Source organism: Hyperoodon ampullatus (genome assembly GCF_949752795.1).
Source record: "Hyperoodon ampullatus genome assembly, chromosome: 19".
Classification (NCBI taxonomy): domain Eukaryota; kingdom Metazoa; phylum Chordata; class Mammalia; order Artiodactyla; family Ziphiidae; genus Hyperoodon; species Hyperoodon ampullatus.
Genome location: NC_136932.1, coordinates 43,459,345 through 43,484,852, shown reverse-complemented (window position 1 = coordinate 43,484,852; position 25,508 = coordinate 43,459,345). Strand labels below are relative to the sequence as shown.

Sequence of the window (25,508 nt, the reverse complement as noted above, 5' to 3'; positions counted from 1 at the left end):
TTGGCAAACACGTATTGCTTTATTTAGTGTTGCTCTGGATTGCAGAAGTGTCAGCAGTGGGCTGAGACCCCCCCCCTCCAGGAGGGCAGAGGCAGCTGGGCAGTCCCCCAGACCCTCTGGGGGGGTGGGGGGGGAGGGGGAGAAGCAGCAGAAAGAGGTGATGCCCCTGCAGCTCCTCCCAAGGCTGGCCCCTTCCCCGGGCTCCCAGGATAGGGAGGGGGGGTCAGGGGCCAGTAAAGGCCCTAGGTCCTTGAATTGGGGCCAAAGTCTATGGGCAGGGTGTTTGTTATCCTAAGGCATGGACTCAGGCAGGAGTGCTCCTCCCACCTGGTGGCCCCCAAAGGTGGTTGCTGGTCAGGAAGCCACAGGCACCCTTAAGGCATGAGCCTGTTTCACGGGGCCCCCGTCCCTGGGAGAGGCAGTGAGGTGTGCTGAGGACAGGGCTGCAGTCTGGTTTTGCCCCAACCTGCTGGAGGACCTTGGGCAAGTCCCTTCCCCTCTCTGGGCCTCTGTCTCTTGCTCGTCACACCAGGAGACTAGACTAGGTGACCTCTCGGAGTCGTCCAAACTCTATGCCCTAGGGGTCCTGTCCCTACTCCAGGATGCCCTCAGGCTGGGATGATATTAGGGCAGTTTTAAGGCAGGAAGGAGGGGGCAGGCAAAGGTGGTCTCAGCCCCCAGGGGGATGTTGGAGTGGGCTACAGGTGGGCAGGCAGACAGACAAGGTGCCAAGGAAATGAGGAGGAGAGGGTGGCCTGGGCAGGGAAGAGGGCACCAAGGCCCAGACCGCCCACCCTCTCAGCTCCATTCCCTGCCCTGCTGGAGTCAGGGAAAACACATCCAGTGTGTCTTGGGGATGGGAAGATGGCTTTGTTAAAAAATAGTTTCCTATAAAGCATCAAAAAATCTCCGAGAAAACCTCGGCAAAAGTTCCCTTCTCTCAAATAGTTGGCATCGGCAGTGGGGCTGGCGTGGCTGCCTCTGGCCCCGGCTTTCCTATTGCTGTGGCCCGGCCTGGCCCACTCCTGGGGCGGCTCCCTGGTCCCTGCTGCTCCCTCGAGAGAGGGGCGAGCGGCAGGCAGGAGTTTGTTGGTGGGCTTCAAGGTGTCCCTGGGTCCCTGTCTGGAAGCTCGAGTCTTTGGTGACTGGGAAGGGGAGAAGGGGGTGAGCAAAGCACTGGGAGGCGGGAGGGGGTCCAGTGGGCGCCTTCATCACCGAGAGTTCAGCCGCGGGGCCACCTGTGGGACGGGGGAGGGGCCCAGGTGGTGAGCGGGAAGCAGAGGTGCTTCGAGCACTTGTCTTCATGGCTTAGGTACGTCACAGCGCGCCGGGGCAAGCTGCGGGAGTGGTCTAGAGGCCTTGGCGCTGGAGACCCCAACCCTATTCCCACGGGAGCCACTGCCCTGGCCAGAGCGGGCCTCCCCTCCCCCCCAGCACACCCTCACCCCCTTGATCACCACCCCCCCTGCCGTGCTGCCATCTTTATGACCCTCTGCACTGTGGGAGCTTAAAGGACCCACGGCGAGGTGCCCAGGCTCTGCCCGGCACTGCTGAGGTTGGAAGGCTTGGCCACCAGAGGCTCTGCCCTGGCCCCAGGGCCCTCAGCGGGAGGCAGGGTGTTGCTGCCAGGCCCCACTCACCACAGCCAGGTGCCCATTCTTGGCCTTGGTGATGAGTAGCTCCGAGCCGGTCGTGAAGTCGATGATGCCATCCCTGCCGGGACCCCCTGCGAACGAGATGCTGGAGGGAAGGTGGTGCGTGAGGCCTGCCCACCCCCCCATGCACGCACGGCCCCCTCCCCGCCCCTCCCCGCCTCACCTGCCCTGGTTGATGTTGATGTTGTCCACACGGTCGGCACTGAGGGCCGTCTTGGTCAGTGTCTCAATCACATGGTCACTCTGCAGCACCACGTCCCCCTGGGGGCCCAGATGGGGTCAGGGGTCAGGCCCTGCCCAGAGCTAGAGAAGCCACCCCCTCCCTGCCTCCCAGTCCCCCGAGGGGCACCTTCTGCTTATTGTCCTCACGCTGCACGTGGAGCACAAAGAGGCTGTCGCTCAGGCTGCTGACGGAGATTCCTGAGGGGGAAGGGCAGAGGTCAGGGATCAAGGGTCAGAGCAGGGCCCCCCACCCCCACCCAGCCCTGGACTCCGGCTCACCGGTCAGATTGGCGTACTCGATCCTCTGCTTGACTTTGGCATCCTCCACGATGACCACGGCGTTGGGCGTCAGCAGCAGCTGCCGGGAGCGGGGCTTGTAGCCCTTGCGGTCATATTTCACGACGGGCACTGCGTACTGGGGACGGAGGGTGGCTGAGGGGCCTCTTCACCCTCTGCCCAGGCCCTGACTCCCCCACCCAGTCCTCGGGCAGCAGAACTATTTGGGATTGAGGGTGGCCAGCAGGCAGGGTCTCACCTGGATGGGCTCAGAGCCCAGGGCCTGCAGCACTTTGGGGCTGATCTCATCTGCACCTGCAACCCAGATGGGGGAGGGGGAGGTGAGAGGAGAAGAGAGGGGACTAGGATGGTGATGGAGGGCTTACGCACTGCAAAGTCAGGGGCTCACCAAGCCGTGTGCTGATGAAGAGCCTGGGGACACTCTGGGGGTAATTGTCCTTCTTGCCCTTGAAGATCTCACTAGCCACGGCTTTCTGCTGCAGCTGAGGAGACAAGGGCAGGGAGGGGGGCTGTCAGAGGGATGGCGACCATCACAGCAGGGACAGGCCCAGCCTCAGGAACTGAAGACAGTCTCCCTCACCCTCTCTCTGGCCCCAGCACCAGAGGCTAAGCCCTGCCACCAACACTCCCCTTTAGCCCCTTCTCTCCCTTACCCCCATCCCCACTGACCAAGGCACAGGGCTCCTCAGAAGGGTCATGACAGACAGTACTGTCAGGGTTTAGGCCCCACTTTGGGGATAATTCCCCATCATAGCAGGCCTTGGAGCCCCTGAGATAAAGCTCTGGCCTGGGATCTGGCTGGTTGCTAATACTCAAAAAACTACTACAGGTTGGGATTTCCCTGGCAGTGCAGTGGTTAAGACCCTGTGCTTCCACTGCAGGGGGCACAGGTTCGATCCTTGGTTGGGGAACTAAGATCCTGCGTGCCACATGGTGCGGCCAAAAGAATAAAAAAATAAATTTTTTTTTAAAAAAAACCACTACTGCAGGTTAACTCTGCTGCCTGGGTCCTTGAGCATCATCCTATACTGAGTTGGCAAATGCAGGCACGTCAGCCACCAATGTCTCTCTGGAACTATTCTATCAGACTCAAGTTGCAGCCTTTTCAACACAGGGCTCTGGGCAGCCTCTACCAGGCCAGTGGAGCTGGTCTAGAAGATAAACCCTATTTGCAGTGCAAAATCTACTCCAGCCTCGGCTTCATACATGAGGCCAAACGGGCTGGGATCCATTTGAGGGCACGTGGTAAATTGGGGTGAAGGTCCTCCAGGCCAGCACTCTTCAAGTGGCCCCCTGGCTAGTCCCCCAATGTCTGCCTCCCAGCCCCATACCTGCTGCTTCCACTCAGGGCTGATGCTCCGGCAGTACTTCCACACCATGTTCTTCCGGCACAGCTCCCGCAGCAGTTCCGAGGCCTGTGGGCGCGAGCGAGGTCAGGGCACCCAGGCAGCCTGGCTCCCTTCCCTCTGAAGACAACAGGCATGTGCCTACCATCAGGCCTTGGCCTAAGTGACACCACCTCAACCTGGGCCTCTCTTCCATTCCTGAGTTGTTTCTTTGCAAAGAACTCATTCTTGGGACTTCCCAGGTGGCGCAGCGGTTAAGAATACGCCTGCCAATGCAGGGGACGCAGGTTCGAGCCCTGGTCCGGGAAGATCCCACATGCCGTGAAGCAACTAAGCCCGTGCGCCACAACTACTGAGCCTGCGCTCTAGAGCCCGTGAGCCACAACTACTGAGCCCGCATGCCACAACTACTGAAGCCCGCGCGGCTAGAGCCCACGGTCTGCAGCAAGAGAAGCCACCACAATGAGAAGCCCATGCACCGCAACGAAGAATAACCCCCACTCGCTGCAACTAGAGAAAGCCCACGCACAGCAACGAGGACCCAACGCAGCCAAAAATAAATAAATAAAATGAATAAATTTATATATATATATGAAAAAAGAACTCATTCTCTGCAGCCCAGCTCCCGTTCCCTTCCCTTCCCTGATGGCTTCTCTGGTCACACGGTTATTAGGTCTCTCCGCTGAGCGTGCTGGTGGTTCCCAAGTCAGCAGGGAGGGCCCACAGACCTCACGCAGGGCAGGTGGCGGCGTGGGCCAGGAAGTGTCCAGGATATTCCGGGGCAGCTGCCGCCGCAGGTTGAGCAAAAAAGAGGTGCGCACGTGATCCAGGAAGAAGGCATTCTCGGGGCAACGGGGTGCGTGGCGCAGAATGAAGCCGCGGATGAGCCTGTGGGTGGGGGTGAGAAGCCTGGTAACGGACCCCCGCACACACACACTCTGCACCCCGCCCCCATGGTGTCCAGTGCTCACCGCCGGATGGTCTGTGCTGCCCACTTCCTCTTGGCTGCCTTCCTCCGGCCCAGGGTCCCTCGCCACCACGACTGGATGCAGATGGCTGCGGAGAACACAGACGGCTGACCTCTATCTCCTCCCCACCCTTACCCTAGCCCCTGCCCTCCTGAAGACCCCTGGGCCCCCAAACCTGATCGCTTCACCCGGAGGAATTTCTGCCGCCAGTGAAAGCCCCTCCAGGTGGCCTGGATCTTCGTGGCTGTAGTTGGGAAAGAAAGTCACTTGGCCAGAACGCAAGGGACCCAGCTGGGGGCCGGGCACTGTCAGAGCTCACTGAGCGGCACGAGTGAGGGGAGTGGCTGAATGAGCATTAAGTGAAGGGAGAGTAAATGAAAGAGCAAGGGAGCGAGCAAAGCAACGTGAGAAGTGAGAACGTGCTGAGTGTGTAGCCAAGGGCAGGAGGGGGGGTGCTGGGGCTGGTGACGAGGAGGGCAGCTGAATGTGGGCGTGGCGGACTTCCTGGAGAAGGAGCCCAAATGCAGTGATTTCTTTCCTGCTCCCCAGAATGCACTCCACTGGGATAGGAAGGGTGGGGTCCCTCTCTCACCCAGGCTCTGCCGCCGGACCTCCAAGGCATCCTCTGTGGCAAACAGGGTCTTGGGGAAGCGGATGAAGATCTTGGTCCTGTAAAGGCAGCACTGATCAGCCCCTGGTTGCCACCCCCGTGTCCCCCAAACACCAGGCGTGGGAGCCACTCACCTGCCCATCTTGTACTCTTCCGGCTTGTAGCCGAGGTGTCTGACCAACACAGCCACCCCATCCTGGGGCCGTCCTGCCCATATGGGCCATGTCTCTGGGCACAGTGACTTGTACCTGGGGACAGGAGGGGCAGAAATGCACTCAGCCCCCACCCCTGCCAGCACCCTTCTCTGGGGGCCCAAACCAGCTTTCCCAGGCATCTGCTGGGTGCTCCCACCGACTCACAGCTCACAGAAAGCCTGAGAGGTCGCTCTGTTACTATCCCCACTTTAAAGATGAGGAAACTGACGTTTCTCATCTGCTGCAAGTCATGGGGCTAGAAAGTGGTAGAGACAGAATTCACACCTGATTGACTCCCCAGGTCCCTAACTCAGGATAACCCCAAAGCTGCTCTATCCTTTCTGAGCTGATTGGAAACTCTGTCCTTTTCACAGGCTTTTACTATCTCCGCTGGTGATAGATAGGCATGTGGATGCACGCTTCATGGACCGCTAAGCAGCTGCTCTGTGAGGGCAAGGCCTGGGGGGGTGGGGAGGGCTGATCTTTGCCCTACCAAGCTTCACATTAGGCCTGCAGCATGGAGGGGCCTCTGGTGTGGATCCCACAGCAGCTCAGAGCCCCGTCCCTGAGCTGAGACTCGCTCAGCTGTCCTCCCTCCCGGGATCTAGGAGGCGCCGACGACCCTCCCACCCTTTTCCCCTGGCGCTGAGCCAGGCCCCGCCCCCACCTCTGCAGGAAAGCCTCGTATTTGCGGCGATAGGCAAAGCCGGCTCTGCGCACGCGCAGGTTCTCCATCAGCCCCAGGTACTTCACCTGGTGCCGGATCAGCACCTCGTCAAAGCGGCCTGGGGGAGGGATAACCGGGTGGTCAGAGGGCTTTTGCCGCCAGATGGCCGTTGCCTCTGCAGGGGAGGCACAGCCTGCACTGGTCCAGGGGGCAGAGGGCTTACCGGGCTGCTTGGCGTCATTGGGCTTGATGCAGCGGACGTAGGCAGGCTCCTTAGACTTCAGGATCTCCACCAGCTGCAGGAGGCTCATCTTGAACTGGGTGGCCACCTGGTCAGCCAAGATGAACGGAAGGTTGGTTGGAGCTGGGCTGAGGCCGCTAACCCCTGCAGATTCCGCCCCCTGTGGCAGAGCCCTGAACACCCCCAGAGACCCCTCCCTGGGGCAAAACAGAACCAGTTCCCACAACTACCCCTGCCCTGCGTGGGCCCTTACTTTTTTTTTTTTTTTTTTTTTTTTTTTTTTAATTACAACACTTTATCCCAGCATCGGCAAAGGTCAGAATTCTGAAGCTCGTGAAGACTGGGCAGCATTTCCATGTGAAATGTTACAACTTTACAAGTTTTGTTTCTTATTTAATTCTACATGCAGGAACTGAAACTTGGTAAAAGAAAAAATGCAAAAAAGCCAGAAAAAAAGATGTCATCAAGTTGTAGCATATAGATGTGCTCTTCAACTAAATTTACTGTGCCTATTGGAAAGCAAATGAAAGACAACTATCCTAATAAATTAACAGATTGCCAGAAACAGGCTAAGAACCCTCATTTCTATTTAGTGGGGAGAAAACAAAACAAAAACGAAAGCAAAATGAAAGCTCTACTATTTCCATACTCTGTTTAGAGACAGAGACTATAAACCCATGAAGGTCAACAAAATCTCCAGATCCCCTTCTCCCATCACCCCTCCCTCACAACAGAGGAAGGGGCCAGACTACATCACCTGCATCCCTCTGGCCGAGCTAAAGACCTCAGTTGAAGAACCTCATTCCCGTCTTAAAAATCCTGTTCAGGTCTCCTGGCAACCTCAATCCTACGCCTTCCTTTGGCAGCCACTCTTTCTCTTTTTAGAATTTCAGGGCCGCGTTCCTAAACGATGTGTCCTACTCCGATGCGTTCAACCCTCATCCCCGTACACTGCACTGCAGGACCTTCAAGGACTTCAGGCCTGTGGGAGAAGCGGATGCCTCAGCAAAGATGTGCTATCCATTGCGGTCCCATTAATGCCAGGGGCGTATGCCTGGGGGTTCTGGAAGCATCAAGAAGGGGCAACTATTTCAGTCTGTGGGGTAGGGGGCATCAGGAAGGGTCTTCTGAAAATAACCCTTCAGCTGAGAATTAAAGGAGAAGTAGGAGACAGCCAGAAGGCAGGCAGGAGGGGACGGCATTCAGGCAGAGCAACCGAGTGACCAAAGGCTTGGTGTGCCCAGGGAACTACAAGCAGTGCAAGGATCCAGAGAGGGAGTGAAAAAGATAGTGTTAGAGAGGCAGTATCACAGTAGGACTTGAGAGCCACATTAGGGAGATTAAATTCTATCCTGAGGGAAATAGGGAGCCAAAGAGGAATTTGGAGGGAGGGAATGACAGGAAAAGATCTGCCTTTTGGAATAGCTCTACAGCAGACAAGTGGAGGATGGTTGGTAAGGACAGATGGGAAGCCAGGAGACCACAGAGGAGGCTGTGGCTGGCTCAGAGGACCAAACTGGAGTAAGGGTTACAGAGAGGCCGAGAGGCAAGGGTATTCAGGCAGCAGAAACGGGCAGGATCCAACGGTTGTTAGGATGAGGGCAATGGTGGAGGCTGAAGAATCAGGGATGATGCCCAGGTTTCTGTCCTTCAGGACTGGGTGGAGGGTGGTCCCTGCCCTGAGTTAGGGAAACAGAAGGAGCAGGCCTGGGACACTGGATAGTCAAGGGCCCTTTATAGACTACTGGGGTCTGGAGTGCCTGCAGGCCACTTGGAGATCAGTGGAATCTATGGCTTGCTGGAGAGGCCTGGACGGAGTGGGTGTGTTCTCATGAGGGTCAAGGAGGGGGATATGAGGCCATGGAGGAGAATGCTCAGGGAAGGGGCGGGGGTGGGGAGCAGAGGGCAGGGTCCCAGAGAGTCAGACTCTGGACAACATGCTGCCTCCATGGCCTCCCTGCCTGCATGTCTTGGCCTGCAGCACTGTGGCTTCTACCTCTCCATGACCTTGCTCTTCTTGGGACTGCCCTGGCACTCCTCCTGCCAAGCCCAGCAGCCACGCCTCTGACCACAGCTCACTGGAGCTCTCCCTGCATCTGGCACCACTGGCCATATCTGCCTTTCCCCGTCTCTCTCCTCGAAATGTCACTTTCCTGTCCACCTCCTGGTTTTTTTTTTGGACTGTATACCTGTGTGGGGCCCTCTGTCTATCTGATAAGCACCTACTCATTCCCAAGTTATCTCAGATGCTTCCTCCTCCAGGAAGCCCTCCCTGACCACCTCCCCTCTTCGACTCCCTCAGGCAATTTGCTGCTCCCTAAGTTTCCATAGCACCCTGTGCACATTTCTAGGAAAGCACCTATTCATTTTTGTATCCAAAGTGCCCAGCAATGTCCACTACAAATGTCTGCTGTGGGGGGTGAATGCACGCAAGCACCCACACAGACACAGGTGTACACATACGCGTCCACACTTAGAGACAGTGCACACACAGGTACACATGGAAGCAAGCACAGATGCACCCACGGGCAGCCTCCCAGACACACACCGACGCACAGCCAGGCACCAGTGAACACACGAACTCACACACCCACTGCTAACTCGCAGCTCATGCAGGCACTGGTCCCGCTCCCGTGCACACACACACCCCCTCGGGTCCCACCGCCTTCACACCGTCTCTGGCCGCTTCTTGTCACTGAGCTCGCTCCGGTCGAAGCACTGGCTCATGATGGGATTTTCCGAGCTGCACATGGTCTGTGAGGGCAGAGCAGGGTGTCATGGTGGGAGCACAGGGTAAGGCCTGTCAAGATTCCTGGGGCAGAGGTCGTACAGAGCCCAGACCGCGACCCCTCCCCCCCGGTCCTCCTCACCTCCTTCAGGTTCCGGAAAAGAAGGTCATTGTTTTTATCCAGAAACCCTGGAAGGAGAGAGCAGAGGTGAGGGGAGGGAGAGCCCCTCTCCCCGCCCACTGTGGGGACCCAGCCCCAGGGTCCTCACCGGTTACGTTGTAGGTCACCTCCCCAGCATAGTGCAGCAGGCGGAACTCCCCGCGGCCCAGAGATTTCCTGGTCCGCTGGTCAGCCAGCTTGTGCCTGGGGGTGACAGGGAGAGGAAGCTGCAGACTGCTGGCCTGAGCCATCCCCCTGCCTGCTGAAGAGACTTCAAGAGAGGAACCAGGCATCCAGTAAAAAGCTGGCAGGGTGGGGCCACCTCCCTGAACAGAGGCTGCCACAGAGGCTCAGAGAGGTAGATGGCTTTGTCCTGGGTCACACAGCACCAGGACGGGGACCTTGGCCTCCGCACTGCCAGGGCATGCTGGGTGGAGGGTTACTTGCCGTTGCTTTTGGCTGTTACGTGGCTCTGCTCAGAGGGCTGAGTGCTGCCCACTACATTTTAAGACTGGAATCTGCCCCAAGAGACTACTTATGTCTTAAGCATGTTTATACCCTTTAGCCCGTTTTCTACTTTTAAGAACAATTCCAAGCAACTACCCAGAGAGACCAGGCAGAGATTTAAGGCACAGAGATAGATATTCGTGGCAGCCCTGTTTTCCCAGCAGAAACCTGGAGGCTGGACGGGGCCCCCAGAGGCTGGGTGAGAGCAGTGGAGTATCTGCTTTAGAGCCACTGGAGGAATTGTTTTGAGGAAATTTTTCTGTTTGATGATACAGGAAGATACTCAGGATATAACATCATCCTGAGCCTTACACACAATAAGTTCTCAACTATGAAAAAAAAAATGTATAGAAAAAGGCAGGAAGAAAATGTCTCGAATTATTAACAGTGGTGACCTCTAGGTGACAGGATTACAAGTGGCTTTTGCACACATTCCAACTTTTCTCTGATGAGGGACATTATTTTTACAGCCAGAAAAAGGTTTTCTTTTTCTTTTTTTTTTTCTTCAGGCAAGGCTTTATTGGGGCCCCTGCTACAGCAGGTGCGGGGAGTGAGAACAAACAACAGGTTCCTTTGCTTGCTCGCTCCAGAGAAGGGTTTTTAAACATTCTCTTAAGCAAAAATTGCTCAGGACTTCCCTGGCGGTCCAGTGGTTAGGACTTGGCACTTTCACTGCTGGGGCCCGGCTTTGATTCCTAGTCGGGGAACTAATCTGCAGCCCTGGGGCTGAGTCCCAGCTCTGGACTTAACTAGATGTGAGCTAACCTCGGGCAAACGGCTTCAACTTTTTTGTTGTTTTTTTTTTTTTTTTTTGCGGTACGCGGGCCTCTCACTGTTGTGGCCTCTCCCGTTGTGGAGCACAGGCTCCGGACGCGCAGGCTCAGCGGCCATGGCTCACGGGCCCAGCCGCTCCGCGGCATGTGGGATCTTCCCGGACCGGGGCACGAACCCGTGTCCCCTGCATCGGCAGGGGGACTCTCAACCACTGCGCCACCAGGGACGGCTTCACCTCTCTGAACCTCAGTAAAACCTCCTCTAGGGGTTGCTTCAGATTAGAGGAGGTGATGTACTCAAAATACACAGGGCAGAGCTGGAACGGAGAGGCTTGTTTCTTTTCTCCCCTCACCCCGCTTTAGGGGATTCCTTAAATATAAAGGAATTTCCAAATAAGGAAGCTAGGAACATCTTAGGAAGTTTCATTCTCAAAAGGATAAGGAGGAAGCTGTGCTCCTTGCCTGTGACTCTGTGGACGCAGTACGAGCCGCGGCTCTGTGTGCCTGTCCTTCACTTAGTGCCTCCTCTGGTCACCCCCTTGTGACTGGTGTTCAGTGATTAGGGGGGACTGCAGGCTTCCACAGGCTCTGCCCCAGGGGAGCCCCACAAGCCCACTCACGTCAGGAAGTGTGGATGGTGCTTGATGGTGTCCTCCAGCTTCTCCAGGAAGGTCAGGTCCGTGGCCTCCCCGGGGCGCAGACACTCCTCATCCTGGGGGGTGTGGCAGAGGGCAAAGGACGTGTGGGGGAGGGACTGGAGAGCACAGGGACTCAGGGGTCCCCATGGGAGGCGCAGACACAGGGGAAAGGGGCACATCACAGGGAGCCTCCCAGACCTGGCCAGCACCTCACCTCACCCTCCACAGACAGCCCTGTCCTGTCCCTGCTCCAACTCTGGCTCTCTGCGGACAGGCCCGGAGAACAAGGGGAAAGGGGTGATGTCATCCCACCCAGCCCCCAACACGGGCCCTTGGAGGAGCAGACGGCTCACCAAAATGGAGATGATGCCCTTGAACTTCTCCTCCACCAGGTCACAGATGATCTTGTTGTTGAAATACTGGACAGGCTCCCACTGAGGGGCAAGAGGGGAGGAAGGCATCATCATGGGGTCCTGGCACCTCTCCTGGGGAGACCAATGCCCGGGCTTCCAGGGCATGTGGGGATGCCCGCAGGCTTGCACTCACCGCGATGCCCTCTGCCTCATACTCCTCCTGCTCCGACTTGAGGGTGAGCTCAATGAAGAGCTGCTGCAGCTTCTCATTGCAGTAATTGATGCAGAACTGCTCAAAGCTATGAGGGAAACACAGGAGCCCTCAGTAATTCCAGGGGACACGGGACCAGGAGCGGGGGAGGGGTGGGATGAGGCCCCACAGCTCTAAGGGAAGAAACACAGAGCAGGACCCAGGTGGCTGGGAAGACACTGGCAGGAATGTGAGAGGCCGGGGAAGAGGAGAGGCACCAGGACAGGGGAGACGGGAGGAGAGACAGGAAGGGGACAGTGGGGCGCTGACCTGTTGTTCTGAAACACTTCGAAGCCATAAATGTCCAGGAGCCCGAGGACCGTGGTGCTCCGCCAGCTGGGGCTCTCAGCATCCTAGGGCCAGTGGACCGAGAGCGTGGGTCCCAACGTTCGCCAGCGCCCAGCCCCGGACCCCCCTGGTCTGCCCTCCCTGCCACCTTGGGAGCAGCAGGGGCCAAGCCCTCACCTTGGAGGCCAGCGACCTGTTGATCTTCGCGACCAGCCAGGTAAAGGTGCGACTGTACACGGCCTTGGCGAGGGCGTCTCGCGCGTATGCAGCCTGCTCTAGGTTTAGCGGGCTCAGGAGCTGGGGGTGGAGAGTGAGATGGGGAAATGAATGCAGCCCCTTCCCACCCCGGGCCCCTTCGCACTCAGGAAACTGACCACTCTGCCCTCCCCGCCCCCAATGAGTCTGGGGTTGGGGGGCACCAGGGGAGGATACAGTGGCCCCACCAGAGGGAAGGTGGTATAAGACAAGAGACCTCATTCCTGGGAAGAAAAAAAAAAAAAAAAAAAAAAGAGGCCTCATTCCTGGAGGTGAGCCTTCCTTCCAGCCTCACCCTCTTGCTGTGTGACCTTGGCCAGCTCCCTGAGCCTCCCTGAGCCACCCGCCTTATGTCCTTCCAGCATTGCTAAGAAGACCCGCTGAGCAGATCAGAGGAAGGGGGATGATGGGAGGAGGGCTGCTGTGCAATACCTGCTCCCGCCCCCACTAGCTCCTGAAGCAAAGGCTGGGCCTCACCTCTTCGCCCTTGGCGATGATCTTCCTGTGCGTCAGGGCTTCCCGCAACGTTGAGCCTTCCACACCAAGGAGCTGCCAAGGGAAGGGGTGGGCCTGGTGAGGGTGCACTCCCCCCGCCCCAGCTGCCCTGCCCTCGCCCTCTGCTTGCCCCACTCACCCGGGTCAGATACTTGAGCTGGTTCTCGGTTGTGACCTGGGCGTTGCTCTCTTCGTCGGCAGCAAAGTGGATGTTGCCCAGATGCAGGACACTGGCCACGATGCTCAGCAGGTCCTGGGGGGACAGGGAGGGGTAGGTGGGGGTCACAGGAGGGGCTGAGAGCCCCACAGGGGCACACAGTGGATGGTCAGAAGGAGCCGGGAGAGGGGCTTCCCTGGTGGCGCAGTGGTTAAGAATCCGCCTGCCAATGCAGGGGACACGGGTTCAGGAAGATCCCACATGCCGCGGAGCAACTAAGCCCGCGCAGCACAACTACTGAGCCTGCACTCTAGAGCCGCGAGCCACAACTACTGAGCCCATGTGCCACAACTACTGAAGCCTGCGCGCCTAGAGCCCGTGCTCCACAACAAGAGAAGCCACTGAAATGAGAAGCCTGCACACCGCAACGAAGAGCGGCCCCCGCTCGCTGCAACTAGAGAAAGCCTGTGGGCAGCAACAAAGACCCAATGCAGCCAAAAAAAAATAATAATAATTAAAAAAAAAGAACCCATTGCTTTCAAAAAATTAGCAAAAGACAGACTGTCTCTGGCAGAAATGGAACTGCTTCTGCCTCCTCTTATTTTCATATAAACAGAGACTATGGTACCTGCATGCAGCAATGAAGACCCAACGCAGCCAAAGATAAAATAAATAAATTTTAAAAAGGAGGCAGGAGAGGTGGTAAAGGAAATTTGAGAGGAAAAGGCGGCTAGAGTAGAAACAAGGTGTAAAGGTAGACAGAGATTTTCAGGGTATGACAGGAGAAAAGGGAGGGTCCCAGCAGAGGCCTCACCTCCACCTCATCCTCGGTGAAGTCGATGACCGTCAGAGCCTTCCTGACGACCTTCCAATCATTCTTGTCGTTGATGGAGGAGACTTTGGCGCACTGGCCCTGGAGGATGGGCAGAGTTGGGTTCTAGCCGTGGCACTGGGCTCCCTGGGTGGCACCCGCCCTGCCTGGCCCCTACTCACCTTCACCAGGTACAGGTAGCTCTGGGGGTTCCGTTCCAGGCCCAGCCTGCGCAGTGTCTCCTCCTCGCCCCCCTCCAGCAGCTGGTAGAAGATGTGGAAGTTCCTCTCCCCATGATTCTGGTGCACCACCCGGGACTTCTCCAGGAGGTAACTGAGGATGTGGCCACCCACAGGGGCGCCCTGTGGGCAGGGCAGGATGTAGCGACTGCTCAGGGGGACTGGGGACAGAGCCCACCTTCCCCTTCCTCCCCTGCCCTCCGAATTCCAGCTCTGACAATGGCTCAGGCAAGTCGCCCCCTCTGACCTGTTTCCTCCTCTGAGAAATGAGGACGCTCAGCCCTATCTACCTGGCGGCTCCACTTGGATGTCTGACAGGCTTCTCAGTCTCAACAGGCCTGAAACTGAACTCCTCATCTCCCCTCCTCAAACTAGCTCCCTCTTCCCATCTTGGTCAACCTTCTAGGTGTTCAGGCCAAGCAGTCTGCAGTCCTGGAAGCCTCTTTGTCTCCCACACCTCACATCCAATCGGATAGCCAATCCTGCTGCCTTAACCTTCAGAACCTCCAGAATCCAACCACTGCCACCACACTGGGCCCAGCCACCATCATCTGTCATCTAGACTTAATAATCATCAGCTTCCTAACTGGTTTCCTTGCTCGGCCTGGCTCTCTACCATCTATTCTCAACAAAGCAGCCAGAGTGATCATTTTAAGAGGAAAGTGAGGTCATAACACACTTCTGTTTCAAACTTTCGGGACCTCCCTGACGGTCCAGTGGTTAGGACTCTGTGCTTCCACTGCAGGGGACACAGGTTCGATCCCTGGTCAGGGAACTAAGATCCCACAAGCCACATGGGCATAGCCAAAAAAAAACAAAAACAAAACAAAAACAAAAACCCCAACTCTCTAGCCTCCCTTCCACTCAGAGCTTTAAGAAAAGTTCTTACAAAGACCCAAAAGGACCCACAGCATCTAGCCCCTCTTCTATTCCTTGGCCCCTTGCTCTCTTCTCCAGCCACTCTGGCCTCCTTGCTGTTCATGAACACATCAAGCACTTTCCCCATCACAGCCTCTGCACTGGTGGTGCCCTCTGCCCGGACTCTCCTATCTGCACAGCTCATTCCTCTGTCTCCATCAGCTTTTACTAAATGCCACCTTCTCAGTGCCTACTATATCTGCCTCATTTAAAACAGCAACTGCTCCCGCCCCTTGCCTCATTTTATTTTTTGCCGTGACACTTGTCAGCTAAATTACATTTTTCTGTTTACTGTCTATCTCCCTGGAGGCAGGATTTCTGTTTTACTGCGGTACCACCAGCACCTGGAACAGCGCCTGGCACACAGTAGGTGCTTGATAAATATCTGCTGGTGCCAAAGACCTGGCCGGTGGGCGCCTGCTGAATGGGAATCCCACTCCCCCTGCCCTGTCCCACCCACAGGTACCTTGAAGTCAAACTGCACGTCCATGTACTTCCCGAACCTGCTGGAGTTATCGTTCCGGAGGGTCTTGGCATTTCCGAAGGCCTAGGAGAGAACAGGGGTGTGAGGCGTGCCTGGCAGTCTCTCTCTGCCCCTCACGCCGCCCAGATGCTGCTGTCCCCTCACCTCCAGCACGGGGTTGCTCTGCAGCAGCCGGTCACGCACGGCACCGCCCCGCTCGGGGGCTGGGCAGGTCTCAGCATAGAACTGCAGCAGCCGCTTGGTGGCCTCTGTCTTGCCTGCCCCGCTTTCCCCAGAGATCATCACTGCCTGGTCCCGGCGCTCCGTGCGCAGTGCCCGGTACGCAGTGTCAGCCACCGCGAACCTAGGGCAGAGGCCCGTCAGGAGCTTAGGGGGCCAGGGGTCAAGTGGCTGCAGGGGGTGGGAGTCCCACAGGTAGGACTGCGGGTGGGCGCTCCCATGTCTGGTGGGGTTCACAAGGGGGTGTACCCTTGAGGATGGGGGAACCCTCCAAGGTGTGGGTCAAGGGAGATCCTTCCCAGCTGAGGATGCGAGTCATATTCAGACGGAGGATTGAGAGGATCACTCATGGGTGGGGGGATTGGAGGTCATCCAGGTGAAGGCTGAGGTCACTCATAGGTAGGGCTGGGAGGTCCCTCAGAGGTGGGGGTCAGAGGGTCACTGAGGTTGGAGGGCTATGTTCAGGTAGAGCTGGGGGAATAAGTCATGGGTGTGAGTTGGGGTGGAGGCTGGCGGGGTCCTGCCCAGATGGAGTAGAGAGATTCACCTTGGGTGGGCACTGGGCATTCCTCACAGATGTGAATTGTGATTCATTCCAAGTGGGAGGTCGGGTGGAGTCATCTCAGGTGGAGATGAGGGGGTCACTCATAGGAGGGGGGGGTCACTCACAGGTGGGGTGGCACCTCATAGAAGCTGACGCCCCGGTAACGCTCCATGTGCTGCCGGCTGTAGATCTGTAGGTCCCGGTAGGGGTTGACAGAGACCAGCACAGGGCCAATGTAGGTCTGGGGGTCAGGGGAGGAGGGTCAGAAGTTTCTCCCAGAGGTCCCTGAGCCTCTTTCCCTCACAGCCCGCATCTGTGCCCCCAGCACCCCCTGCATCTTCCCACTCGGGCCTCACGTAGATGAGGTTCTCCCGGAAGCGTCGCCGCAGGTTCTCGATGAAAGCTGCCTCGCTGGTGAAGTTCTCCAGCAGCACGAAATCCTGTACCCCGACCCGGTCACGGGCGGTCAGTGCACTCTCCATGGTCACCCGCACCCCGTCACTGCCCAGGGCCTGCAAGGAGGGGCCGTGGGAGAGGGTCAGTGGCAGCAGGGTAAGGGAAGGCCACTTCTCCCCTCCAGCATAGCCTGCGGGACTGAAAGGACAACCAGGGGCACGTGGACACAGGGGGCCTGGACACACGACACAGGGAACACCCAGGAGACGGGTGTACCAGGCTGGGTACAGTGGGCTTGGATGGCAGGAAGCTGGCGCATGGAACACTGAGGACGCGGGTCCCAGAACAAAGACCACATGGGACCTGAACACAGGACACTGGAGCACAGAGCACCCAGAGGACACGGGGGCAAGGCCACTGAGTCCAGGGAGACGCTGGTTTTGCGCAGAGAAAGGGGGGGTCATGAGAATAAGAGAAAGAATGCTCTGTTGACCTTGGACAAAACCCCTCCTCTCTCTGGGCTGTGTCCTTCTCAAGAAGGAGGAGTTGAGATAGACCAGGTGACCTCAAGTCCCTTAGCTCTGGGCCACGTGTGACAGGTGCTTTGTAGGACAAATAGCTCAAAGTGAGCTCTACAGGCAGGGTGGGGCCATCTCTCCCACGCCCACTCCCAAAGTCGCCAGGGGGAGAGTGTCTAGGGACCTAGCAAGAGGCCACCCCAGGCCACAGGAGAGGGATTCCCCCAGGGGACCTCCCATCCCAGCTGGGCTCAACACCCACCCCAGAAGGGGGGCCCTCCCTCCCACAGCTGAACCACGCCCTCCCCTCCAGCTGCCAGGTTCCCAGACACCCTCCTCCCCTGAGAGCCCCGAGAAGCCTCAAGGGAGTGGGCATTTTACCGCGGAAAACCCAGCTCCCTCCGGACCCCATCAGAGGGTGGGGAGAAGTACAGGTTCAACAAGGCCCCCACCCCAGAGCACACTCTTCAAAAGGGTCTGAGGGCTCTAGGAAATTGCAAGGGTCAGAGAAGAGCAAGGTGGCCGCCGTGGTGGGAGGGGGTGTAGATCCCCAAGAGGCCACTAGGCCTCCTCCAACCGCAGACCACCCAGATCTCTGGCCCAGGAACCCCTCAGGGTCTGGCCAGGGGCCTGCCTCTCCTAGGCCTGTCCCTCACTGCCCCCTCCCCCCTCCAATACTGCCCCGAAGCTGCTGCCAAATCTGGCCCGAGCTCCAGCCCCCTTGCCCTCTGGGTGACGGGTCTCGGCGCTCTCAGTCCTCCCCGGGAGCTATTCGCCCGGCCCGGGTCCGAGAGCCTCACAGCCCTCCCTGCCTCGGCCTCCTCCCCCTGCAACTTTCCGGGACGTTTTTCCACCCGAAATTCCTGGGCCGCGCCCGCTTCCTGGCGGGGCCGAGGCGGCGCCGCGAGGCCGGGAGGGACGCCCGGGACCCCCGCCCTGCTCGCCAGCCCCGCTCACCGACGCTCGGTAGCGCATCCTGCCCGGTCGGCCTGGCGCCCCGCTCCGCTGCCCGTGCTCTCGCCTCGGGGCTCGGCGGCGGCGGCGGCGTCACGAGGGAGGGGCCGACCCGCCCCCTGTTCCGCCCCCTCCGTGAGCCTCGGAGGCGCGGGACTCCCCGGGAGCCCCCGCCTCCTTCGGTGCTTGGACTCGGGGGTCCCTCCCCAGCTGGTAGGGGTGGGGCAGGAACTAGGGGGGATCTCGCGGCGTGGGTGGGTACAAGGGTGGGGGCGGGGTGGGGGCGGGGCGGGGGCGGAGCTCCCCACCGGGCAGGGTCTCCGCCTGAGTCAGGTTTTCCAGGAGGGACTTCGTTGGTTCCAGGGTGGGGCCCGGAACCCGCGCGGCCGCCGCGTCTACACTGACCCGGAACTCACTTCCGGGCTTGTGTCTATACTACGCACTAGGCCAGGCGCGGGGCTCACTAGGCAGAGGCCCGTGGGTCCCGGAGGAAGCAGGATTTCCCTCCCCCCCCACTCCAACCTCGAGTCCCGGGAAAGTTAAAAATAGAACGAAATGTCCAAATACGGCCGGCGCGCCCAGGCGGGCGGAGCCTCCGTGCGGGACACTGTCCGCCCCCGTACACTCTCTGGAGGGTGGATCCCGTGTCTTTAAGTCTCTAGAAAATCTCTTTAGTTTCCCGCGTCAGCACAGAGCGCGTACCCCAGGGACGAAGACAGCCAGAGCACCTTTGCCGAGCGCGGTGCGTGCCCGGCCTCCATGGAGGGCTCAGCTTTCCATCTGGGGAATCCACGTCCGACTTCCAGCATTTGGGGAAATACCTTTCTGCCCTATCGAGGACATCCCGACTAGGGCCCCCGTGCCCAGGGGCTCTTCTCTCTCCTTCCTCTGGAGAGAGTCTCCCTCTCTTGTCCCTCTGGATCCCTCCATACTTTCTGCCCAAGACATCCTCCCTCTACCCAAACCGGCCCCCAGCAGCCCCGCCCTCGCTGGGCTCTCGGTGGGCAGCAGCCTGGGGGGCAAACTCTAGCTCAGGTCCCAGCGCTGGTGGGGGTGTGATGGCTAGTGCTTCTTCCAAAACGCTGGGCTTCTTCTCACAAGCTGTATGACTGCCAGCAGGTCAGTTAATTTCTGGGAGCCTCTCTTTCAGCCTTAAAATGAGGCTAATACCTGTCTCAAAGGGCTGTTGAGAAGGCTAAGATAAGCCGCCAAGGCACCTCCCAGGCCTTCAGTAAACACCACTTCCCTCTCTCGGCCAGACACTCTTTGCACACACGCTTCGAGCAGACTTACTAAGAACCAGGTCCTGGGCCAGACAGGTCACACTTCTTATATAGCGGGGAAAGCCCCTCAGGCGTGTCTGCCTGCCAGTTAACAAAGAGCTCTCGAACTTTACCTGTGCCCCACCTGACAGATAAGGAACCCGAGGTGCAATCGCCGGATGCTGACTTGACCTAGGGGGCAAAAGGGCAGGGCTGGGACCCAAAGCCTCAGCATGCCCCTCTCTCGGACCTGGGCTCCCCGGGGAGGGAGTGAGGTTGCGGCAGGTGCGGGCTATAGCCTCGTGGGGAAGGCTCATTACCTCGAGAACAACAGCCCGGCCGGAGCCGCGGCCCTGGGGACCCCGCGGCGGGGGCGCCAGCTGGGAGATGGGGCCCTCTGGAGGGAGCGAGGGGACTGGGTGCCACCGCGCGCAGCTGGGAGATGGGTGGGAGCGGAGGGGGTGGGGGTCTTAAATGCCACCAGCTTCGGGCTGAGGGCGGGAGGAGGCCCCCTCCGCGAGGGGACTCAGCGTCCCGCTCACCCGGAGTGGGGAGGGCCTTGGAAGACTGGAGGAAGGGGGTCCAGCCGGTCCCCACCAGGAGCACGGCTCAGGGGCGGTACAAGGACTAGGCTGGCTCGGCTGGCGGCCGCCCGCGGGCCCGAGGCGAGGAGCTGGCAGAGGGGTGGGGCCTCGCGGCCGCAGTGCCCGCTCCGGCCGCCGCCGCGTCAAGCGGCAGGAATGAGGGGAATCCGCGTGCGGAGGGGTCCGGCCGGCCACCCCCGCCCGCTCCCCGCCGCCGCATTCCCCGGATGCCCGCTGACTCCCTTACAGCCGCCGCCCGGCGGCGGAAGGAGGGGGTGTCTCCGCTGCCAGGCGGGCCAGAGGGCCTGCTCCCCGACCACAGTCCCTGGCCACCGCCACTGGCCGCCTCGCCTCACTGGACGGAAGCGCCTGCCCGGGAGAGGGGGTAGGGAGGCGGGGGACAGAGCGTGCGAGAGACACCGCGGCCAAGGCTGCAGCGCCGGGCGCTTCCTGCGTTCGGAGCGCTGTCTTCTGGTACTGTACTCCTTTCAATGCCCTCAGCCGAGCCATGAGGTCTGTATTATTACCCCCATTCTACAGACGGGGAAACTGAGTCTGGGCAGGCGAATGACGTGTTCAAGATCCCAGGACTAGTAAAAGGAGGGGTAGGATTGGAACCGGGAAGTCTACCACTGTCTACTCCTGCAGGGCTACCCTGAGGGAAAGACGCCTGCCTAGTGGCTGGAGGATTTCCCAGCTTCTCTGTCAGGGTTAACATGCTACCTGCCAGGCCGTGACCTTCCTTAGCGAACCCGTGACCGCAGTGCCCAGTACCCACCCTTGGCGGTGTTGTGTGACTATTGACATGTAGGCCTTAGGAACAGCAGCTAGGGAGTGGGCCATGACCTGTGCCCCCAGCATGGCCCTGGACCTAAGGGCTGGCTGCAGGCTGGGGTGCAGCTGTGACCCCTGAATGACCCAGGACTTATTTCCCAAGGATGCCTCTGAGTCTCCTCCCACCTGGGGAGGTGTTTCCCATAAAGGTGGCACAGGCCCAGCAGACCTGGGTCATCCAGTTACCTAGTATGGGCCAGGTGCCCCCAAGCCCGCCCTCTGGAGGAGTGGGGAGGGCAGTGGGCAGCCTCAGGTGTTCCCCCAGCTCGGGGCTATGTGAGTCTGGAGAGGGTGTTCTGAGGACCCCCAGATTGCTGCTAGAAACTGATTTCCACTGAGGCAGCCTCATGGCCTGTTGGGGCAGTGGAAAGAACCATAGCCTATCTCACCCACAGCGCATGCTGGGCACAGAACAGGTCTTCAGCTTTTTTATTATCAAACATATCTTAGGTCTGGGCCCAGGCTGCCCCACCAAGGACTGTTCCAGACTGAAGGGAAGTGTTGTGAGGGGGAATGGAAAGAAAAGGTGGGGACTTAGGGGTTCTACCTGATATCTCACTGGGCCCCAGTCAAGGGCTGTATACTCTGGCTCCAGAACCATGGGCCTTTTGCCTGCCAGACACCTCTGCCTGGGGGTCCAGCAGAAGTAAACAAAGTGCCTTGCCCACTAACCTATCCTCCTTGTTCAGTATCCTGTAAGATGAGAGGAGGCAGGCACCTCCAGCTAGTCATCACCGCCTGGCATCAAAAGGCCCGCCCGGGCTTCCCTGGTGGCACAGTGGTTGAGAGTTCGCCTGCCGATGCAGGGGACATGGGTTCGTGTCCCGGTCCGGGAAGATCCCACATGCTGCAGAGCGGCTGGGCCCGTGAGCCATGGCCGCTGAGCCTGCGCGTCCGGAGCCTGTGCTCCGCAACGGGAGAGGCCACAATAGTCAGAGGCCCACGTACCGCGCAAAAAAAAAAAAAAAAAGCCCGCCCTCCTCGCTCCACTCCTCACACCAAGGAGTCACTACCTGCTAAAACCTCCCCTTGGCTCCTGCATCACTGCCCTGCTCCTGGACCAAGCAAGCAGCCTCCAAACTGGCCTCCCTGCCTTCCTCCCTCCAATCCATTTTCCCACAGCCACCTGTGGTATTTACAAATGCAAATCCGATCAATTAACATCTCATGTTAATAGAGTGAAGGTTTATAGGGCACCTGTCCATATGCCAAGCACACTCACTGCTTCTTGCCAGGCCCCTGTATGTGGACTCCAGAAGTCCCCTGTATCCTCAGTTTACCCCACTGCTCCTGAGCTCCTGTGTGGCTACAGGGGCAGCCGTCTCCAGTTCCTTCTCTCCCCATGTCTCCCTCACCACCACACACAGCCAGGAGGAGCTGCTTCCGCCTTTGCCACCAGCCGCGTGGCTCTAAGCTTCAAGCCTTTGCACCTGCAGCTTCCTTGGCCCTCGCACCCAAACCCCTCCCCACCTGACTGACTCTTAGTCATCCTTGAAGATTCGGCTCAGGTATCACTTCCTCCAGAACCCCTTCCTGACGCCCCGCAACACACAGCCCCCTCCTTATCGCATTCCGCTCTGATCGAAGGTTTCCTTATCAGTCTCTCCCAGGAGACTGCTCCCGCTCCAGGCCGGCACACAGTGGGAGCTCAATAACCCCTCGTGGACGCCTGTGTGAATGAATGAATCACAGAGCCCGGGAGTGTGAGTAGAAGGCCGGAGCGTGCCGGGCGTTGAATAGGCCGTGGGCCAGCCATTCATTCTCTCATTCATCTCGGAGCCCCCCAGCCGCCGCACTCACACGCAGGGGCCACTGGCGCGGCTGGGCCGGGGGGCGGGGAACGGGAAGGGGCGGGGCCCGGGCGGCTTCTCCGGAATCCGGAGGCAGAGCCGGCAGCCGGAGGGCCCCAGAGGGCGCGCAGGGCGCCTGGGTCACGCGACCCCAGTCGCTCCTCGCCGCCCTCACGTTACCCGCAAGAAATCTAAATCTCCAACAGGCCGAGTCCCGGGGCCACCGGGTCCTGGGACCCCGCACGGGCCGGGCCGAGCCCACCCTCGGCCCCAGCGATCCCTGGGACGGCGACCCCCGCCTCCGCAACCGTAGCTCCGGGCCTGGCTCGCCGCCCGGCCGCTTACCCTCTCCTCCATCCCGCCCGCCAGCGGAGCCCCCCCCAACCCCGGGGCCACGCGGCTGCGGCCCTCCCGGAGTTCCGCGTACCCACCGGCTTGGCTTCTCGGGTGCGCGGGCGGGGGCCAGGCTAGTCGGCGTGGCCGGCTCCGGAGTCGGCGGCCCAGGCACGCTCTCCCCGCCCAGGGCCCGCCCGGGGCCGGGCCGCTCCCTGTCGTCATCCCGGGCAGGGCCCAGGCCCCGGCGCGCGCGCGCACCCTCCGGCCCCGCCCCGGCCTCCCCGGTGCCGGCCCCGGCCCGCGTCCGTGTCCGCGGGGGCTTGGTGCAGCACACTCCGCAGCCAGCTCCCGGGGACGAGGCGCGTCACAGTCATTCACACACACGCACACACGCACCCTCCTCCGGCTGACGACCGGGCCCACTCGCTGTAGTGCTTGCTGGGCGGCGTGTGTCTTATGGGGTTCTCCCTTCTCATCCTAGGGCGCCTTTGCATCACCAGAGCAAACCCGACCCTGCCCTGCGTGCCAGGCCAAGTCAGTTCTTCCCCTTTTCTGACTGCCTCGCTCCATTCACCCTCCTTCTCCACCCACGCTACTGCTCTGAACCGGCCAGTGTCTGTTCTTCAGGCCAGACGGGAAAGCAGCGGCATTAACTGAGCCTGTACTATATGCACCTGGAGCTTTGCATGCGCTGGTCCTTAGATCTCAGAGCGGCCCTGTCACCTCGGTGTTGTTAGCCCAGTTCATAGGCCAGCCCACTGAGGATCAGGGAGCTGGAGGAGAAGGAATTCAAACCCAGATCCCCGCTTGGAAACACTCTGCTCCTGGTGGGCTTAAACCCTACCCTGTTCCTTCCATTTACCCCTTCTTGTCCAGTCTGTTCCTGTCCCACCAAGGATCAGAATGCTTCCCCACTGCTCACCTCTTTCCCAAGGGGTTTGCCTGAGAGGAAGCTGCTGGGCCCTGGCGAGACACTGCCACCCTTCCTCCCAGCCCAGAGCATCCCAGCTTACAAGCTTGCAGGGCCTGTGGGGATGAACCACACGGATGATCTCCCCGGTGGGTATCAGCTCCACTTGCAGGGCCATTCCGTCTGTGGATAGCCAGCGTGCTGAGCACTGGGGCCTCTGAGCAAAAGCCCGTCTGCCTGCCCGCCCGCTGGTTCTGGCTGCTCCCGGAACCAGGAATCTAGTCTCACGCTGGGATGGCCGCTTGGTTCAGCTTCAACTCCAGCCCCGGGGGATGTGTCTGGTCCAGTGCCTCAGGACACAGCTGGAACAGCCCAGGTCTGATTGGGAGGCCTCTTGGCCCAGCAGGGTTGGGGCAGGAAGAGGAGGGGCTGAGGGACGGAGGAAATGCTTGTTGTCCCAGGTAACCAGAGGAGCTGATGCAGCCACCCATGGGGGACCCTGGGGTCCAGGTCAAAGGGTAGGAGGCCTTTCTCCCCAGCAGCTCCATGGCCAGGCCTCTCCCACTGCCCTCTCGCTGGTATCAGCTGGAGAGCACAGTGACCACTCCCCAATTCAGAATGTACATCCTCCCTAAGCCAAGAGGATCCATGAATAGGCACAGTCCCCCCCCCCCCAGCTTGTCCGCCTCCCACAGCAGCAGGTGAGCCCCTGGAGTTTGAGGCGCCAGGCCGCTGGGGACTGGCCATGTTGGGCAGAGGGGTTAGCTGGAGAGGCAGGAGGGCATTGTGAGGAGGCCCCTGTCCCACCCTCCTCTGGAGCCTCAAACGCTTGAGGTTGGTTCCTGGGTGCCTTGGCGTTGGGGAGCCTTAATCTTGTTTGCCCCTTACTTTTCCGCAGCACCCTCAGGTGCTCCCCACCCCCAAATGTTCCTGTTTTTCTATCTTTATTGTTGCTAAATCACAGCTGACACTTTCCTGGCCTGGGACTGAGCCCTCGGGTCTCCGGCCATTCCTTATAGGAAGTGCGAAGGGGGAAGTGGATGGGGAAAGCGATCTTTCCAGAGGAAGATGCTGGCAGGGGAGGGGTGGAGTCCAGTGGGCCTGCGCCGCCGGCCCCCTCGGGCAGGCACCTTTCCCTGGGCACCCTTCCTTCCCTCCCCTCAGCTTCCCCCGCCCAGGAAAGGCCAGCAAAGCTTCCTTCCTTCCTTCCTCTGGGAAGCACATCTATCCAGGGCAGGATCATCCCCGGCAGCCACACAATGGCCCTTATCAGCCGTGGAGCCAGGCACAGAGACCCAGCGCGCACCAAGTCTCACATATTTCCTGTTTCCACCCAGCGGGTCAGGGCTGGGCCCAGAGCGGCCATATCCTGACTGGGGCCAAGAGGAGGGAGAGCACCCCCCCTTCCCCTTCCCGCCTCTCAATCATTGCTGGACTCACCCCTCCGTGCTAACGGGAGGCAGGGGTAGGGGTGTGTGAAGACTTAAGGGCAAAGGGGAGAGGTGGGCACCTAGAAGACAAGCATGATCCAGAAACATGAGAAACAGGGGGACCCCTGGAGTCAGGAGCCCTGAGGTCCAGCCCCAGGGCTACATCAATCAGAACGAAGAGCTGGATAGACTGTTTTGTTTTTATTTTTGTTTTTTGCAGTATGCGGGCGGGCCTCTCACTGTTGTGGCCTCTCCTGTTGCGGAGCACAGGCTCCGGACGCGCAGGCTCAGCGGCCATGGCTCACAGGCCCAGCGGCTCTGCGGCATGTGGGATCTTCCCGGACCTGGGCACGAACCCGTGTCCCCTGCATCGGCAGGCGGACTCAACCACTGCGCCACCAGGGAAGCCCTGTTTTTGTTTTGTAATTGTTCTCTCACAATAATCTTGTGAACCGGAACATTGTTTGTATTTTAC

General features: G+C 59.5%; 1 protein-coding gene across 2 annotated transcripts; it reads right to left on the bottom strand.

Annotated features, from left to right (window-relative positions):
• MYO1C (myosin IC) lies at positions 1-23,781 on the bottom strand (the record flags this gene model as incomplete). 2 transcript variants are annotated; one of them, XM_079725455.1, is made up of 32 exons in its annotated part: positions 1-1,238; positions 1,641-1,740; positions 1,819-1,916; positions 2,005-2,075; positions 2,157-2,292; positions 2,413-2,468; positions 2,563-2,656; positions 3,506-3,589; positions 4,249-4,408; positions 4,492-4,576; positions 4,664-4,732; positions 5,081-5,157; positions 5,233-5,346; positions 5,960-6,077; positions 6,183-6,288; positions 8,874-8,954; positions 9,071-9,117; positions 9,198-9,292; positions 10,989-11,080; positions 11,360-11,440; positions 11,553-11,658; positions 11,880-11,962; positions 12,075-12,194; positions 12,630-12,701; positions 12,787-12,900; positions 13,619-13,717; positions 13,798-13,977; positions 15,239-15,319; positions 15,401-15,599; positions 16,145-16,260; positions 16,376-16,531; positions 23,707-23,781. In XM_079725455.1, 32 exons carry the CDS (start codon positions 23,779-23,781, stop codon positions 1,212-1,214), a joined length of 3,192 nt encoding a protein of 1,063 aa, XP_079581581.1. In that variant the 3' UTR covers positions 1-1,211. The 2 variants fall into 2 exon arrangements, with proteins under 2 accessions (XP_079581581.1, XP_079581582.1); XM_079725456.1 differs by lacking the exon at positions 23,707-23,781 and adding an exon at positions 17,891-17,908.
• Between the last annotated feature and the right edge of the window lie 1,727 nt (positions 23,782-25,508).